The following is a 16,705-nucleotide window of genomic DNA, read 5'->3' as shown; positions in this document are numbered from 1 at the left end:
CTACAGTTAATTATTTAAACAATTCTAAGATCTTTATGTATATATAAAAAGAATATTATATAAAACTTACATGTATTTTATATACAGTTTATAGTTCTTAGCAAAAAGATTATTATATGTACACAAAATTTTTATAACAAAAATAATTTTAACTATATATGCAATTAATAAATTGATAGTATGAGCATTTATTATTTTATAAATACAGGTTCACATAAATTTCTTCTAAATGCATATATAACATTATCTTTAGTAATATTTATTAATCAAATATATACATAATTTTGTAAATGAAATAATACCACTATTTTTTTATGCGTGCCATATTTAATTGCCACCACCAGCAGATTGCATGAGACCAGCATCAACCATTCTTTGGAATGACTTCTCTGGATCATAATTTCTACAAATGAAAGATATTTTTTTAAAAAGAAACAGAAAAACTATATATCTAAGATATATAAAATTGTAATTACTTGTAAAATTCAGTCATTTTCCTTTCATATGAATCAATAACAAATATTTTGTAAGTCAATCCCACAAGGGCAGTAAAACCTATCATTGACGTTAAGCCCTTTTTAACATATGCAAGATGAAGATTTCGAAGTTCAGGTTTTGGTATTCGTCCTTCTGGCATCTACAATATAAATGTTATATTATATACATACCCAAATGTAAATATAAAATTACTAACATTAAAATATGAACATAAGTCCATGCATTTGTATAATACTCTACTTTACGTAATGTAATTAGTAACTTTCAAATATTCATTCTTTTATGCATTAGTTATATTAGTATTACTTTTGAATAATACATAATTCATAACTTTATACATTATTGTATATTATATATGTTAGTAACGTATTTAAGAAAAAAAAAATTTCTAATGATTTTCAATATTTAAAATATATAAAATAAGCAAAGGTTAAAAACTATATTTCCAAATACATTTGTACAGCACAAATGTATGTGATATTACATAATATTAAATACTTTTTTTTAAACGAAGGTAATGATTATTTTATCTGTACTAAGAACTGAAGGTCATCAAAAAGTGCATACTTTTGCAAATAAAATGAAACGACACTTTTCTGAACTTTAAACTGCGTAATATGCGATCCACCAACGTCAATACTACACCGCCTGGAAACTGCTGGAAACCATTGGCAAACCATAAAGTAACTACCAAGTGCTACCAAGTTACAAGATGGATCCTCTATTAAATCACACCTATGTGTTCACAAAATGATCAAATTTTAATTCACAGCACTCATAACTGAACAGCGAATTTCATTCTTTCTGCGCATTTCCTTTGTTCGTTTCTACATTCTTTGTAATCTACGGTAATGTACATGCGCTGTTATACCTGTGCTGCTAAAAGTATATACTCAGTGAATAGTTAGTTTTATGACTTCTAAGTGTTTTAAATTACGGTATGATAGATCGATTTATATTTAACATAAATTGTTATATTGCCAATACAATGTTATATTTTCTGCGTGTATTATACAGAATGTGGATAATAATTTCTTGTCTAGTACATTTATCATGTTAACATCGGTCCTTGCTGTTCGTTTTTTTTTCCCGTCGTGTAGATGACCACAAAAGTAGAATTAGGGCATAGAGGGTTATTACACTCGTGATTAGTAATCTCCCTCTCGTGTGATATGTATAAAGCAAGATAACAGAGTTGTTGGCTTTACCGATAATCATTGTTTTTGTTATTTTAAGATACATCCATCTTGTATTGTTGTTATCAGTGGTGGATTTGCAAGAAAAAGAACGTCAATTTGCAAAGCTTACAAAGAACATTATATTAATTTGGAATTTAATTTGGTGTGATTTTATTTATAAATGTTTTCAGTTGTTTTTTATGTTGAATATTACAATAATTAGTAAATACTATTTGTATCTAACTACATGTGTCAATGTTTATTAATAATTGTGACAGCTGATGGAGAGACGAATTGTTGCGTAGGTGGATACAGCTGCATTGGACTATTTTATCATATGTGTATTAATAAAAATTCAACGGTACATTGTTTAGTATCATAGTAAGTTTAAATTATGTCGTAGTTATCTTCTAATAGACTTTATACTGTCTTATTTGTACTGTCTTATATTCTATTCAGATTCATGAATGTATGTATAAATATTTATGGAATAATTTTGTGGTACGTAATAGCTTTTTTGTTTCATGTTGCTTATGATTTATATTTTCTTATTATTTTCGTATGTGCATTTACATATATTATTTATATTTATAGAATATAAATGGGTAGTTATTTTTGTTTGTTTGCGCAAAACGGATTCAACAATACTAATTAACACCCAATTTAAAACTTTAATATAATAATAACAGATATTCAACAGGTTATAAATAATGTAAAGTTATGTGTGATGTAATATTCATTCTTTTCTATTTTATTAATAATCAGCATATATAATGTTTTGTTTTGTGCTATTTTACAAGGTTTTTATAATTCTTTTCTTGTAGACTATATTAATATATTTAAATTATCTGTCATTAGTAATATTTTAAGATATGTACATTTTTATTTATTTAGAGATCACTTCAGACTGTGTCAAACAGTCGTTTATACGTACAGTGATCATGGAACAAATGATTGTTTTGAGTACACAAAATCCATTAACTTTGTTAGTAAAGTTTGGGATGATGGCTTGGAATGATACTTGTGGCAAAGAAAATTGTTCTGGTCACGGAGAGTGTCATAATGGTACTTGTTTGTGTGAGGTAATGTTTATGAAAATAACAACAGAGTTTGCATACTGTTGCTTACACATTTAAAAATTATTGTTGTATTTTTTTTAGATCCAATTTGATGGATTGGAATGTCATGTTCCAAATTTAAGTTATTATATTGCGTTTGCAACAATATTCTTTATGCTGGCATTTGTATGTCTAATTCAGCTTATTATGTGCATTATTGCCGAATGGCAAAAAATGAAAGCACCATCATTTCTTAGAGCTTGTAGGATCACTACGCAGAAAGTTCTATATTTCATTGTATTTCTTGCATCACTGATAAGAGGAGCATATTTTACATCTCCGGTAAATTGAAAGAAAAATTTGTACTAAAATATTTAATTGCTACTTAAATATTTATGAATTATTAATTTCATTTTTCCATAGACTGCGTTTAAGGAGGGATGGTCTAGAAGTTTATTATCGGCTTATTATCCACTTGTTTTAAGTGGGTCTTCGTTAATTGTTTGTTTTTGGGCTGAAGTATTTCATTTGAGAGACATGTCATGGGATAAACCACAGTTCCTTTCAAAATCATTTTTGGGGTTTGTTGTATTTAATATATTAACATATTCTTTGCTATTGGCAGAATTTATTACGGTTCAGATATATTCACAAGAGTACCAGGTAAGTTGAATCTATTTATTAATTTAATTTCTTTAACTAGAAAGTAAATTTATTTCAAATAAAATTATTATATTTTCAAATAGATATAACTTATTCCATTTTTAATGGTTTTAAATATTTAACTCCTTGATACTTATATTCATTTCCATATACCTGTTTTTATTTTTATTAATATTCATTGTTTCATGTATGATTAATAATATTTGAGATAGTGTAGTGTATGTTATAGTTTATCTTGTTTTTTTTATTCATGTTTTATAAAAATTCGTGCGTTATGGGGCTAATAAAATTATCTATAACTCATAAGTAATATTATTCTCTATGAAATGAATAATGGGTATTTATTGAAATTTATGTCTTTTAAATATTAGTGACGTAGCAATCAAAGTGTTAAAAAGATAATATTATGTGTTTTAATGTACATAAATACAATCTTTTTAGGGGTTTTATACTAATGTCTTTAATGGATGTTATGCAGTACTCTTATTTATTGTCGTAGTTTTCTTCTTGATTTATGGAGTAGAAGTATTCTTTAAGGTATGTTGATTTAGAAATAAATTGGACATAGCAGTTATCATTATAAGTGCAGTGACATTTGTATAAATAGATACTGATTAGAGTAAAATAATTTTTTTTAGGTTCGAGGTGGCTTCTTGTGTGATTATCAAGACAGTACAATTTTGAACAAACGCATGGTCTCTGATTTGAAAGTTAATGCTGAAGAGCAAGTTACCACAAAATTATTTGATCCTATCCCAAGTACATCACAATCAGTGGAAGTACAGCAGCAAATAAATATTTCTCAGTTGCATCAATCTCGTGTTGGATTACTATCACAAGCTTTTATGCTTTTTATTGTTGTCGGATTTTTGTGTAGTGAAACATTTGGTGAATTTTGGAAAGCTAAGTAAGTGTAGGTAGAATATATACGTTAATTATCATTAATTTGAATATTTAATTTTAATTTTGTTGTTTTAGAGTCCCTTTGTACAGCAGAAATTGGCATGATGTTGTTTTCCGCACTATCGAAGTAGGGGTGATATTGTGGTTCCCGTGTGTGCTATGGAATTGTTTTAGGTTTGTTTTTTTACCACAAAAATATAAAATATAGTAGTTTTGCTTTAGTTTATAAATATATTGATCAATAAATCAGTGTAATAATTTTCTTGTAACATTTTAGCCCAGAGCAATTATGGATTTTAAATCCGAAACGTATTTTGAAAAGATTAGATCATTCTAAATACTTGAAAGAAATCGAGTTACAAGATAAAAGCGGAGAACATGATGCTTCACCCTTTTCGGATGAAACATCAATTAGTAGTAAAGACTGTTGGATTTGTTATGACAGTGATAGGCAAGATGCTGGTCCATTGATACAACCTTGTCAATGTAGAGGTGACGTAAGTGCAGTTCATCATAATTGCTTGCGGCGATGGTTAGTCGAGGTAAGATATAAATAGTTTAATTCTTGTATTAGCTAATTTTAATTGTTTTACTATGCAACTGTACATGTAATCTACATTTTAGAGTTCTATAAATGCTGATAGTCTTACTTGCAAAGTGTGTGGCACGAAATATAATGTGGAACATGCAAATAGATTAGATTGGCAAAATAGTATAACTTCACGTCATTGTTTGCAAACTATTGCTATTGTTACAACAATGTGTGGATCATCCGCTGCTGCTTGGACACTCATTCAGTTAGTAGAGGGTCCTATCATTCGAATGCTTGCCGCTGGTACAGCATTATTGATAATGTACGTCTGTATAAGGTAAGTTGTAAATAATTATTGATATGTACAACATATACACTGTTGTTATACATGAAAGTTACATTTTTCCTCATTTTTTTTTAGGTTTTTAAGTTTAAATACAGTAGTGGCATATCAACGTGCTAAAATTTCTTCTTTAAACATTATTGGCTCTGACAATAGTGGAACTGCACATGTTTCGACTATTAGTCACACGGTTTGCGTAGACTTGCCAAAATCTGAAACAGCAGCAATATAACAAGTATTTGCGTCTTAAATGATACAAAAATCGTTATTTCAACGGATGGGAATAATAAATTAGGACAAAATTCTTAAAACTAAATAGATGTAAATAATATGAAATTGTGTATATTATACACAACAATTTTCTACGATTCTTTACGATTTTCAAAGTAACTAAAGTTAGTAGTTACTTGATGCATCGTGAAACGTGTATTGTGTATTGTTTCAAAGAGTGGTCTTTTGATTTCTAAATTTTGTTATCTTTTTGACTAGTCTGTTAACCAGTTACCACAATTCTTTTCAAATTTTGGACGACTTATACTTTTGCTTAAAGCAATATTATTAAAAAATTATGAAGACCAAGAAAATGCTTTTTTTCAGTTATTAGCATTAATATCATAATTGTTTTTGAAATACTTATTTTAAGATATTCACAAATTTTATGTTAAATAATTAATATTGATGTTATTTTTATTGAAGTTAAATGTGGATTTAAAAATAATTTTATATGCGTTACTTAAATGAAAAAATTTGTGCGACATTCGAATTGGTACTTATAAATTTAACTAAAAGTATCTAAAAATATCAATGATTGCGGCGGTAAAAAAAATGTGATTTTAAAGAATGAAATATTAACGACGAAAAATATGAGGGTATAATCATACTATATCATTTTTTAAATTACCGCGTTTTTGTAGACGTGAAAATGTTTTTTTTATTATAATCCTGGTACTAAATATAAATATACAAATTTCATTTTTATAGTGGAATGTTATAGAAAAATATGAATTAGGTAATAAATTATCTCGAATTCTAAGGGTATAAACACAAATTCATTCTCATGATATAACTATATATGGTTACATAAAATTTGGTTTTATGAAATCAGAAACACTGTGAATAGTACATGTTTTATGAATAATTCATTAACATGTAATAGTTTTACATAGATATTAAGAAGTATATTATTTCTGTAGTATACGAATTTTATATTTGAAAATACTCGTATTTCGTATGGCTTAGTTTTATAGAATGTATATATAGTATTATGAATATTAAAAAGTGATATGTATCTTCTATTCTTAGCAAAAAACATATTATGAAGCATTGTAATACTAACAAATATTTTTTGCTGCATTTTTTGTAGAAGTACACAAATTTTTTAGCTTTAATAACTTCTGATTATGAAGTTATCATTTATATGGTTGTTCTAATAACTATTGGAAAATATGTTTGTAGACTACATAATACAAAATATCAATAATTTGCGATTTTTTATTATGCAATACTAATATCTGCTAATATAAAATAAAATATTTCTTCATTATTACTTTTAAAATTAAGTCCGATTACTAAAATGGAGTTATAAATAAAAATAAAATTTGTATAAAATATCTATTTTTTATTATGAATTGGCTTGTGTAATAAATTTATATTAAACTATGTAAATTAAAAAATTATATATAATACGAAAGGTGTAAAATCATAATTTGTACACATCGTAAATTAGGTTTAATTAATTTCACAAATATTGGAATCTTCCAACCATGTTAATGATTTTCATTATCTTGCGGGAAAAATTTAAAAATATTACTTAACATATAAATATTAATTTAAATATATATCAGCCATATGAATGATTACAATAGAAAAGAATATCAATAAGCTGTGATTACGATAAACTGTAAAATGTAAATTATTTGAGTAAACGATTACTAAACAAATAAAAAGGCCAAAACAAAAGTATATTACTCATTGTTAATTTTATTATTATGTTTACAAAGATAGTACTTAACAATGTTATGTATATATCAAACTAAAATACTGATTATTAAAAGATAAAGTAAAGTTTTGATCTGTGAATACGGAAGAGCAGATTATAATGAGGTGTTTAATTTTAGGAATGATTCTGAGGTACCTTTTATTGTTATATTATTTTTGAGATAATTATTTAGGTACGTATAAGAAATACATTTTACCAATTAAATTGAATATTTAATAAGTAATATAATTATAGATATACAGTTACAACAGAACTTAAAATATTGTTTATTACGAACTACTAATTTTATATTTCCTGACAATAGATCTGCTCTGACTGTGCAATAATATTATCTGTTGCCATGTGTAAGTGTAAATGTTGTGGCAGAAATGTACTTCTTGAGATTGAGGTTGAATATTGATGGATAAATTTTAAATGCAATTATTTTCTGGTTCAACCTACGCTGAAAAATATCATAAAGTATAAAAGTTGCAGTTTTTAAATGATAAACAGCTTTTAACCTCTTATTTTAAAATATTTTAATTAAAAATTAAAATAGAAAATATACATAATTTATATCTATAAAATATAAATCAGAATTAAAGCATATGGTATTATTGCGTGTAATCAAATAAAATTTATAATTTACTTTTGGAATCAGAAACAGTAACAATATTACCTGCGATGCCTGCAATTGCTTCTGAAGCAAAGTACTTTACATCAACGTCACTATCAGTGTTGAGTTTATCAAGTACAGGTTTTACTTGGGTCTGTACCGCGCTAGGTTCAAGATAAGGTCCAATTTTCTGGAGCGTTTTAGCGACATTGAATCGTACGTTTGCAACATTATCAGTTGCCATTCCTAGGACAGTTGGAAGCATCACTTTTGTTGTTATTTCTGGGCCACATACTTCAGCTAATACCTGTGGGAGCGTAAAATATGCAAATATATGAAGATTAAAGCATAGCTTACTACATGTCCAAGTAATTTAATAATACTCACATTGATACAAAATAAACATGTCATTCTGTGAAGGTAATTTTGATCCCTCGACATTGCTAACACTTTAGGTATTACAGTATTTTGTGCCCATTCTGGACCAAATTTTTCTACCAATTTTTTCAAATTTAACGTTGCTGCTTCTCTGATAGCATAAACATGATCGACTAACCAAGTCATGCACAAAGAATTCAGTTTCTCATCAAAGAATTCAACTCCAAGTTGCCCAGCTAGTAATGGCATATATCTAGGATGTATACGCATGTATATTTATATATATGTATGTATATATATACATACATACACATGGTATATAATAAATTGAATATTATTTCATTTAAGTCACATTCATATTAACAGATAAACACAATCATGCAATTTGATATAATACACTGCAATGTGTACTTACTCTATGATAGCGTATCTAACTCGCCACTTTGAGTCTTCGGCTAATTCTACAATAGCTGGCAGAAGCGACTGTGAAAGTTGTTGTATGCCAATAACTTCATTAACGCATTCTAAATTACTGATAATATTTAGACGAACTTCCGAATATTCATCTCTAAGTTGTGACAAAAATAATGGTAACAGATGTTCAATTGTGCTATAAATTAAATTCAATTATTATTATTAATAACGCGTCAAAATACATTCATTTATACTTGTATATCACATAAAATATTTACTTACTTGTGTTTTCCAAGTATTGGACTAAGTCCCATTATAACACTTGCTAAAGCTGACTTTACATGTTGATTTGGATCTGATACAAGTTCCTTAACTATTGGCAATATATTTGTCATAATAATGGATTCTTGATTAAATTTGTCGAGATTTTGACAAAAATCGCGGACTTTATCAGCCGCTGCAGCTCGTACTTCAGCTTCTATATCTTTTAATAGTATCTGAAATGCTGGTACAAGATCTGTCTTGGTGATTTCTGGACCTAAAGCCTTTTGAAGCTGTAAATGCAAATGAAAGTTGCAAATGAAAACACCAAATATTTACATGTAAAAGATTTACTTGACACAACTTACGTCAGTGAATTTATCAGCCACCATGTAACGTACACGCCAAGACTGATCGCTAACACACTGTCGAAGAGTAGGCATAAGTAATTGTTCTACATCTTCTTGAGGTAACAGAGATGCAATACTAACACACGCTTCAACGGTTAAAAGACGAACTGAATCCTGTAGGATACAATATTATAAATATTATTAGTATTACAACACTTCAGAAAATAAATTCTGCCCACAATCTTACTTGTTCATCTTGAGCCAGAATGACAAACATTGGAATTAAATCAGCTTTTACATATTCAATTTCCATAACCTTTGCAAATTCTCCTAAATTTGAAGCCGCAGAACGACGTGCCATTGGCGTGTCATCTTGACACAAGTTACGAAAGTGATTTCGTAAGCACGCTGTAAAAGAATGATTTCACGTTTGTACAATAGAATTTTATTTTTTTTATATTTTCCATCTTAACAATTGTTTATTACCTTTGACTGCTGGACTAACCCGTGGATAACAGACACTAAATAGAGCACATGCTGATGTTCTTGATGTGAACCAATCTCCTATGGCTATACGGAGTATCAATGGAACAAATTGTTCTTCCAAATCTGTTGGACTGTGTTGAGCAGCAAGAATCCTTAGGGACTCCACTGCTTTGTCTCGAACTACAGTTTCCTCGACTGTTGCTAAAGTCTCTAAAGGTTTCTAAAGTACATCAATTTTTATTAATACATACTTACCTAAAAATAATTTTTAAATAATTTGACAGAGTAAATTTATTTTTTATTTCTAATCTCCATAAGCAAAAATATATGTACTGTACAATAGAAAATATATACATACATAATATTTGATATAAAATTAAAAATTTTTTTGTTTACTATTTAAATTAAGTTTAACAACAGTTGTTAAGCTGTGTTGTTAAGTTTAACAACAGTTTTATTTTAATATCATTATTTATAATTGCATTTATAAATGGAAGTAGTACTCATAAAACAAATATTGCTTTGAACATTAAATGTGATAAAATCTATGACTCGTATGAGTCTTTCAATGAGTCATTACAATAAATTAAAATCTTGCTCTTCTATAATATAAAGAAGTAATTGATATTGTTCTAGTTTGCAAAATGGTAATAAAATTAAGCGAGTAAATGATTTTGCTATAAAATGTTAAGAATATTAGTATTTAGTAGTTAAAAAATAAAAATATATACCAGTAAACAATGCACATGTTCTGGACCTCCAACAAGAGGAGTAAATTGTCCAAGTTGTTCTGCCAATGCTAGTAGAACTTCATCTTCATCGTACATAGACTCCGTTAAGAATGGTATCAATTCACTACGTGTTCGTTCGACGCCTAGGGCAAGCGCAATCGTAGATAATTTTTTTATCGAGTTCAGCCGTAACTGTAACGGAAATGACACTGTGAAAATATCAGTCAACCTTCTACAACTCATTTAATAATTCAAGACAGTTGCTCTCCACTTTTTAAGCAACAATATACATTTTTTTAAGCACAAATTTTATATGCTAAAAACTCCAAACGAAAACATTGTTATACAAATAGCTTATAATGTTAATTGTATCAATATCGAAATTAAAGCATTAAAAATCTAATGACAAAGTATTAACAGAATATTTTATTGAATTGTATGCTATCGCTGTAGCCGTCCTGACACTGTTTGCTGTTGCGGCTGTAAGCGGCACAGTAAGCCAATAACTTTACAAACAGAAAATAATGGTGTTTAATGCTTTCAGAATTACCTGTACATCTTCGTTTTTTAGTTCGTCAATCAAAACTGCGATCGGATAAATACTGTCGTCCGTTGTAGAGTCGCTCGCTGCCATTTTGCTGCCGATCACACTAGAGCTTGGAAACTCCCGTGTGTCGAGTAGTGTTCAAATTACTGCGCCATCTGATGATTTCTACTAGTCAGCGAACTAGCGGCACATGTAAAATTGATTCGTACACATTACGTGTTCCATTACAATTTACTGTAATACCTAACTATGCCTCATAAATCAATAAAATTCGTATTATCCTTTCAACCTCTTCCTTTCCGTTCAGATGAAAATGTCGGTTTCTATATTTTACAAATTTTGTATAGTAATATGAATATCTATACTCTCACATTTTTTAACCCATTTGCATCCCATATAATTTCACTGGATGATTATCATTGGAATAGACACATAAAGGTTGGTTAAAACTTGATAGATAAGAATATTGTACTAACATTAACAAATGCTTTTCTTATTTAAGTAATTTTGCGTAGATTTCATAGATAAGTGGAAAAAAAATAGTTGTGCTATCTATTAGATATAGCAGTGCTGTTGATAGAATTTATGAGGCCCAGGATAAAAGTTAAAGTCTTGCATTATTCATGTAATATCTTATGTTTTATTACCATCATGCACACTGCAGAATTTTTTCATTATAACATATTATTTATTGTTTCATATTATTTATCGTGGGATATTTTCAAATAATACACCAACAGGGAAATTGTAAGTTATGAGCAGCAATTAATTTTTTCCATATATACATTATACATTTAAATGTTTCCGTAAATTCAAAAGAATATAAACAACATAAACTCATTTACATAAATATGCAATAATAATTAATTAACAGTTTAGTAATTAAAAAGCATAGTCATTTGTCACAATTCGACTTCTTTTCGTGCCTTTGTTGTCCTTTTTTTAATTCCGGATCACAAAACGTTGAGAAACGTAAAAACACGCATGTGATTTTCCGTGTAAGAGCAAATAGGTTTCCCTGAGGAAAATGGCAGCCAAGAGTAAGAAGTTTATATCATTCGCAATAAAATCCACACAATATGTTTAATTTACAACAGACATTTCCGAAATTGTGAATACGTAAAAGTTGCTTATTTTTTGGAAAAATATAATTTACTATTCAGTTGCTTCGGACGTTCATCGCTAGATGGTGCCAACTGTATCATTTTCAAGTTTTTATTATATGAAAATGGTAATAAATTGTTGTTGTTGTCAAAAACCGTTCTTACAGATGTTTCCTTTCTTAAACAGAAGCTTATTTGCAAAATTTGACGTAATTTACAGCATAACGCTATTCCAAAGAAAAGCCAAATTGATAACAGTTTGATAGAGGCAAAACAATCCGAGGTTAATTAGTCTTGCACTCATATTATTATAGTAAATTAAACCAATAAAATCAACCAATGAATTTTCACGAAAATGGCACAAGTGGCGCCATCTCTCCGGCGAACAGGGTGAACTACACGGTTTTGAAATTGTAGTTTCATTAGTTTTCGCACACTGCCGCCAGATGGCGCCACGTGTATCTTTTTTCGGTCAATTCAATTAATATAATTGATTTTATTAGCTTAATTGACTATAATATGAGTTGAATAACATCGGCTTGCAATACCAATTAATTTTGAATCGCTTTGACTTTATGAAGCTATTATCAATTTTTAATTGTTCGTAGGCTAATCCCAATAAGCTTAACGGTTTTTAATAATCAATTAATTAATAACTTTGCAAAATAACTGATTTTTGTTGGAATTGATTCAGAATTTAATTTTAATACATGTTCTTCAGTTAAGGTTTGATTACAGAATGGATAGCAAACGATTTTGTTTTTAAAATAAAATTGAATACGATCAAACGACGATAGCTTTAAACATTAATCATTTGTTCACAATTACAAATAAAATTCTTCTTTGGCCAATGACCATAGCAGTCGAGGCCCAAACGACAAAAATCAATCAAACAAAACTTTTCTTGATCGAGCTAATGACCACAGTAGTCGACGCCCGCAACAAGAATCAATCAAACAAAACTTTTCTTGACCGACGACTCTGATGATCACCACAGTTCAGTCTTATGTGCCGCCATCTAGTGGTGGAAGAGGAGAACTAATTAAACTCCAGTTTCAAAAGTATGTAGTTCACCCTGTTCGCTGGAGAGATGGCGCCACTTGTTCCATTTTCGTAAAAATTAAATTATTATTAATTTTATTGTTTAATATGCTTTATATTTATTACATATTTATTAACAACGATTTTATCCTGTTTGCAAAATATTCCGTGGGTTCGAAGACACCGATAATGTGTTTAGAACAATTTGCATACAATACTGTATCTTGTCGATCCCTGTATATGGGATGACATAAGAAGACTACAAAATCTTCTTTCAAGTCGTCAGAAATTCTCACATATATCTTCTCTTGCAAAAAGGAGCTTATTTGCAAAATTTCGTCGATGTCAAAATATGACGGTTTTCTGAAATTATGAATGTCAATGTCAACGCAAAATGCAATTACCAAAAACATTAAGTTACATAAATTTATTGTTTAAATAAAGTAATTAGTATATGTATAGTACTGCTGATATAGTTCCTAGAATCATCTTTTTAAATCTAGAGTGTACAGTAAAGCGCCTTGTCTTTGAAAATAAATATTTATTTGTGAAAATGTTATTTATTATCCACTTTGAAAATGCACAAATCATTTTTACGCCATTTTTCATGGGAAAAGAAGATTTACACTTAAATGTGCCCAGTTGTATGATAAACATAGATGTGTTTATTCACATATTTGTATATTTATACGATTTTAAAGTGTTCTGGACTAAATGCTCTAAAAAAAAATATTTTAAAGCTAATTATAATTCTTCAACGGTAAATAGACATAACATCTCTTCACGAAAAAAGTGACAATAAAACAAATAGAACAAATATTAATGTCTTTAAATGTATGAGTTTTTTTTCCCTCCTTATTCTTCACTTTCTTCCTTTTTTTCATCTTCCTATCTGTAAAACATATATGACGACTCTCTAATAGAATATTCGTCTGTTTTATAAATAATTTAAACATGTTTAAATATTTTGTAATGTCATGTATACCTTTATATTAGGTTCGGGAATAAGTTCGTGGCGTTTTGACATTTTCTTTTTTTTACAGCGACATTTTGCAATTTGCAAGAAGTTATAGAGCTCTTTCTGCTCTACAAAACTGTGTTAATCGTTTTTTTCAGTAGATTCATTCGTCATTACTATTGAGGCTTAGAAATGGAATATCAAGAAGGTAAAAAGCAGCATTTTCGACACCTGCTCTTCTTCGCTTTCCATCGCGACCAAAAAGTTGTGAAAAGTTGTGAATAGTTGCTGAAACAGGCCGGGATATTTGTAATGTATACGGAGAAGGTGTCATAGGTGAGTCGACAGCACGTAAATGGTTTGCAAAATTCAACCTAAGGTTGGGCAATAAGTTCGTAGCGTTCACTTCGTGAGGCACCCAGGCTCCCAATTTTTCGACAAATCCCATTGAATGGAGATGATTGAGAATAGTTTTGTGGTCACAGTTCATTTTTTCGACCAATTCACGACTAGTTTGAGGGCTATACTGCTTCATAAGTGTCCGGAGACGCTCTTCGTCGAACTCAGAAGGTCTTCCGCTGCGGGGCGGTTTTTCGCCGTTAAAATCGCCATTTTTGAATTTTGCAAACCATTTCCGTGCTGTCGACTCACCTATGACACCTTCTCCGTATACATTGCAAATATCCCGGGCTGTTTCAGCAGCTTTTTGGCCGCGATGGACAGCGAAGAAGAGTTGGTGTCGAAAGTGCTAATTTTTACCTCCTGGATATTCCATTTCTGAGCCTCAATAGTAATGACGAATGAATCTACTGAAAAAACGACTAACACAGTTTTGTAGAGCAGAAAGAGCTCTATCGAATGAATATTATAACTTTTTGCAAATTGCAAAATGTCGCTGTAAAAAAAAGAAAATGTCAAAACGCCACGAACTTATTCCCCAACCTAATATATCATTTCACTCGATATACTGTCATTTTGCTAAATAATTGTTTTCATTCTATTCTTAGTTCATAAATTAGTCACACCTATGCAAATAGTCATCGTATTTCATTTTGCACGCAACAATGACGTTTCGCAGAAATTAAAAGTATAACGTGGTAAAGTTTTAGCGATTTAGATAGTAATGAAGATAACTGTTCATAAATTATACTGCGTTATCTTCTAGCATGGCTTGTATATAAAACTGTGTAACCCTCGGACAATAATAAAACAATTATTTTTTATCTCATAAATTATTTTAAATCGAACGGGAATACCTGTTTATACCGATACAAAGGGTTAAAGTATATTGCGGAAACACAGATAATAGTGACATCGTTTGAAGAAGGGGAAATTCCTGGTTCATGTTATTTACCGTGATACCTTCACAAGATAATACTTGCTAATTACATGTTTATTCTGTTACTCATCTTCTACATCAATTTGATTAAAGTCAGTAATAGAAAATTTGTTTATACAATTAATATACAGAGATACAGAGATAATTCAGTATTAATGAATGTAACCGAATTATTAATTACTATTAATGTGATAGTAATTATGTAGTAAATATTTATTAGTATTTATTATTATAAATATATAGGGTATTCTGCTTTAAACAGATTACTTAATGTTTATTTTTGATACATGAACTTATGTTTCCAAATTTTCAAATTTCATAGTTTACGAATGTTTTAATTCCTAATTTTCAATAGTTTCAAATTTGTTAATCTCTGAATTTAAAAAATTTCAAGTTTGAACATTTTAATTTCTTAGATCTTCAAATTTTGAAGTTTCCGAATTCTAAAATGTTTAAATTCGCAGATTCTCAAGTTTATTGATTTCTAAATTTGTAAATTACAGAATTCTATCATTTTTAAATTTCTAGTTTTTTAGATTCTTAGATCTCAAATCCTAAATCTTCAAATTTCTAAATTTCCGGATTTCAACATTTTTTAATTTCTAGTCTCTCAGATTTTTAGATCTCAAATTAAATCTTCAAATTTCTGAATTTCCGGGTGTCAAAATTTTTTAATTTCTAGTCTCCTAGATTTTTAGGTCCCAAATTTTTAAATTTCCGAATTTCAAAATTTTCAAATTCCTAAATTTCTAAGTGTTCAAATTTCTAAATTCTCAAATTCTCCAATTTTCAAATTAGAACATTCCTCTTCTTCCAGTTTATACAAATACCTCGATTTCCAAATTCCTAAATTCTAGAGTATCAAGATTTGTATACTGTTAGATTCCCGAATTTCTAAATTCCTGAATTCTAAAATTTTCAAATTCGTTAATTTCTAAGTTTTCAAATCTCCAAACTCCCAGATCCCCAAATCCCTAGATATCTTTTCTGAAGTTCGCAATCTAAAACTATCAGAACGTGAAAATTTGTAAATCTGAAATAAAACGTTTGAAAATTAAAAGTTCAGAAATTTTTAGATTTTCTCATCTATCAATTACTAGCGTACTTTACAACATTGTAAACAATTTAATCATTGACATTAGCATATATTACAGAACATTGTCTTCGTTACTAATAATGGTACAAGGAAATATTTGAAGAAATAAATTGTTCGGCTCGTCAAAAACATATTATGAAATGTAGCTATTTTTCCTTAAAGTCTATTTCCAAGATTTTAGGATAATCGATGTTTTTTTTTAAATGTAACTACACGTATCGTTTTTTACATA

At 28.9% G+C, this 16,705-nt stretch overlaps 3 protein-coding genes across 13 annotated transcripts; 1 reads left to right on the top strand and 2 right to left on the bottom strand.

The window, feature by feature from the left end:
• Nucleotides 1-238: 238 nt before the first annotated feature.
• On the bottom strand, nt 239-1,226 carry cype (cytochrome c oxidase subunit cyclope). Of its 2 annotated transcripts, none has more exons than XM_003705652.3 (3): nt 1,066-1,226; nt 477-637; nt 239-403 (listed from the first exon to the last, which is right to left on the bottom strand). In XM_003705652.3, the coding sequence occupies exons 2-3, from the start codon at nt 635-637 to the stop codon at nt 328-330; spliced, it is 237 nt and encodes a 78-aa protein (XP_003705700.1). In that variant the 5' UTR covers nt 1,066-1,226; the 3' UTR covers nt 239-327. The 2 variants fall into 2 exon arrangements, with proteins under 2 accessions (XP_003705700.1, XP_012146303.1); XM_012290913.2 differs by having other exon boundaries at nt 997-1,195.
• Nucleotides 1,227-1,412: 186 nt separating this feature from the next.
• On the top strand, nt 1,413-7,137 carry LOC100875198 (uncharacterized). Of its 9 annotated transcripts, XM_076528886.1 has the most exons (12): nt 1,576-2,057; nt 2,136-2,177; nt 2,271-2,476; nt 2,571-2,758; nt 2,837-3,076; nt 3,158-3,397; nt 3,839-3,934; nt 4,036-4,304; nt 4,376-4,474; nt 4,578-4,842; nt 4,925-5,169; nt 5,254-7,137. In XM_076528886.1, exons 4-12 carry the CDS (start codon nt 2,618-2,620, stop codon nt 5,405-5,407), a joined length of 1,749 nt encoding a protein of 582 aa, XP_076385001.1. In that variant the 5' UTR covers nt 1,576-2,057; nt 2,136-2,177; nt 2,271-2,476; nt 2,571-2,617; the 3' UTR covers nt 5,408-7,137. The 9 variants fall into 9 exon arrangements, with proteins under 9 accessions (XP_076385004.1, XP_076385002.1, XP_012146310.1 ...); XM_076528887.1 differs by lacking the exons at nt 2,136-2,177; nt 2,271-2,476 and adding an exon at nt 1,419-1,436 and having other exon boundaries at nt 1,955-2,057; XM_076528885.1 differs by lacking the exon at nt 2,271-2,476.
• Nucleotides 7,138-7,364: 227 nt separating this feature from the next.
• Pp2A-29B (Protein phosphatase PP2A regulatory subunit A) lies at nt 7,365-11,160 on the bottom strand. Of its 2 annotated transcripts, none has more exons than XM_012290928.2 (10): nt 10,940-11,160; nt 10,390-10,581; nt 9,659-9,878; nt 9,420-9,580; nt 9,191-9,346; nt 8,844-9,115; nt 8,563-8,757; nt 8,157-8,400; nt 7,833-8,076; nt 7,365-7,616 (listed from the first exon to the last, which is right to left on the bottom strand). In XM_012290928.2, the coding sequence occupies exons 1-10, from the start codon at nt 11,021-11,023 to the stop codon at nt 7,612-7,614; spliced, it is 1,773 nt and encodes a 590-aa protein (XP_012146318.1). In that variant the 5' UTR covers nt 11,024-11,160; the 3' UTR covers nt 7,365-7,611. The 2 variants fall into 2 exon arrangements, with proteins under 2 accessions (XP_012146318.1, XP_003705692.2); XM_003705644.3 differs by having other exon boundaries at nt 7,365-7,611; nt 10,940-11,155.
• Nucleotides 11,161-16,705: the final 5,545 nt, after the last annotated feature.

Source organism: Megachile rotundata, chromosome 2 (assembly GCF_050947335.1).
Source record: "Megachile rotundata isolate GNS110a chromosome 2, iyMegRotu1, whole genome shotgun sequence".
Lineage (NCBI taxonomy): Eukaryota > Metazoa > Arthropoda > Insecta > Hymenoptera > Megachilidae > Megachile > Megachile rotundata.
The sequence above is the reverse complement of the archived record's forward strand: the minus strand, read 5'-3'. Positions and strand labels throughout refer to the sequence as shown.

Coding starts and splice junctions, on each gene's coding strand:
- LOC100875198 (XM_076528889.1), top strand. CDS start 2,618: ATGGAACAAATGATTGTTTTGAGTACACAAAATCCATTAACTTTGTTA. Junction 3,935..4,035: donor GAGTAGAAGTATTCTTTAAG/GTATGTTGATTT, acceptor AATTTTTTTTAG/GTTCGAGGTGGCTTCTTGTG. Junction 5,170..5,253: donor ATAATGTACGTCTGTATAAG/GTAAGTTGTAAA, acceptor ATTTTTTTTTAG/GTTTTTAAGTTTAAATACAG.
- Pp2A-29B (XM_012290928.2), bottom strand. CDS start 11,023: ATGGCAGCGAGCGACTCTACAACGGACGACAGTATTTATCCGATCGCA. Junction 9,347..9,419: donor TTCTGGCTCAAGATGAACAA/GTAAGATTGTGG, acceptor TGTATCCTACAG/GATTCAGTTCGTCTTTTAAC. Junction 8,077..8,156: donor CATGTTTATTTTGTATCAAT/GTGAGTATTATT, acceptor ACGCTCCCACAG/GTATTAGCTGAAGTATGTGG.
- cype (XM_003705652.3), bottom strand. CDS start 637: ATGCCAGAAGGACGAATACCAAAACCTGAACTTCGAAATCTTCATCTT. Junction 404..476: donor AAAATGACTGAATTTTACAA/GTAATTACAATT, acceptor TTTCATTTGTAG/AAATTATGATCCAGAGAAGT.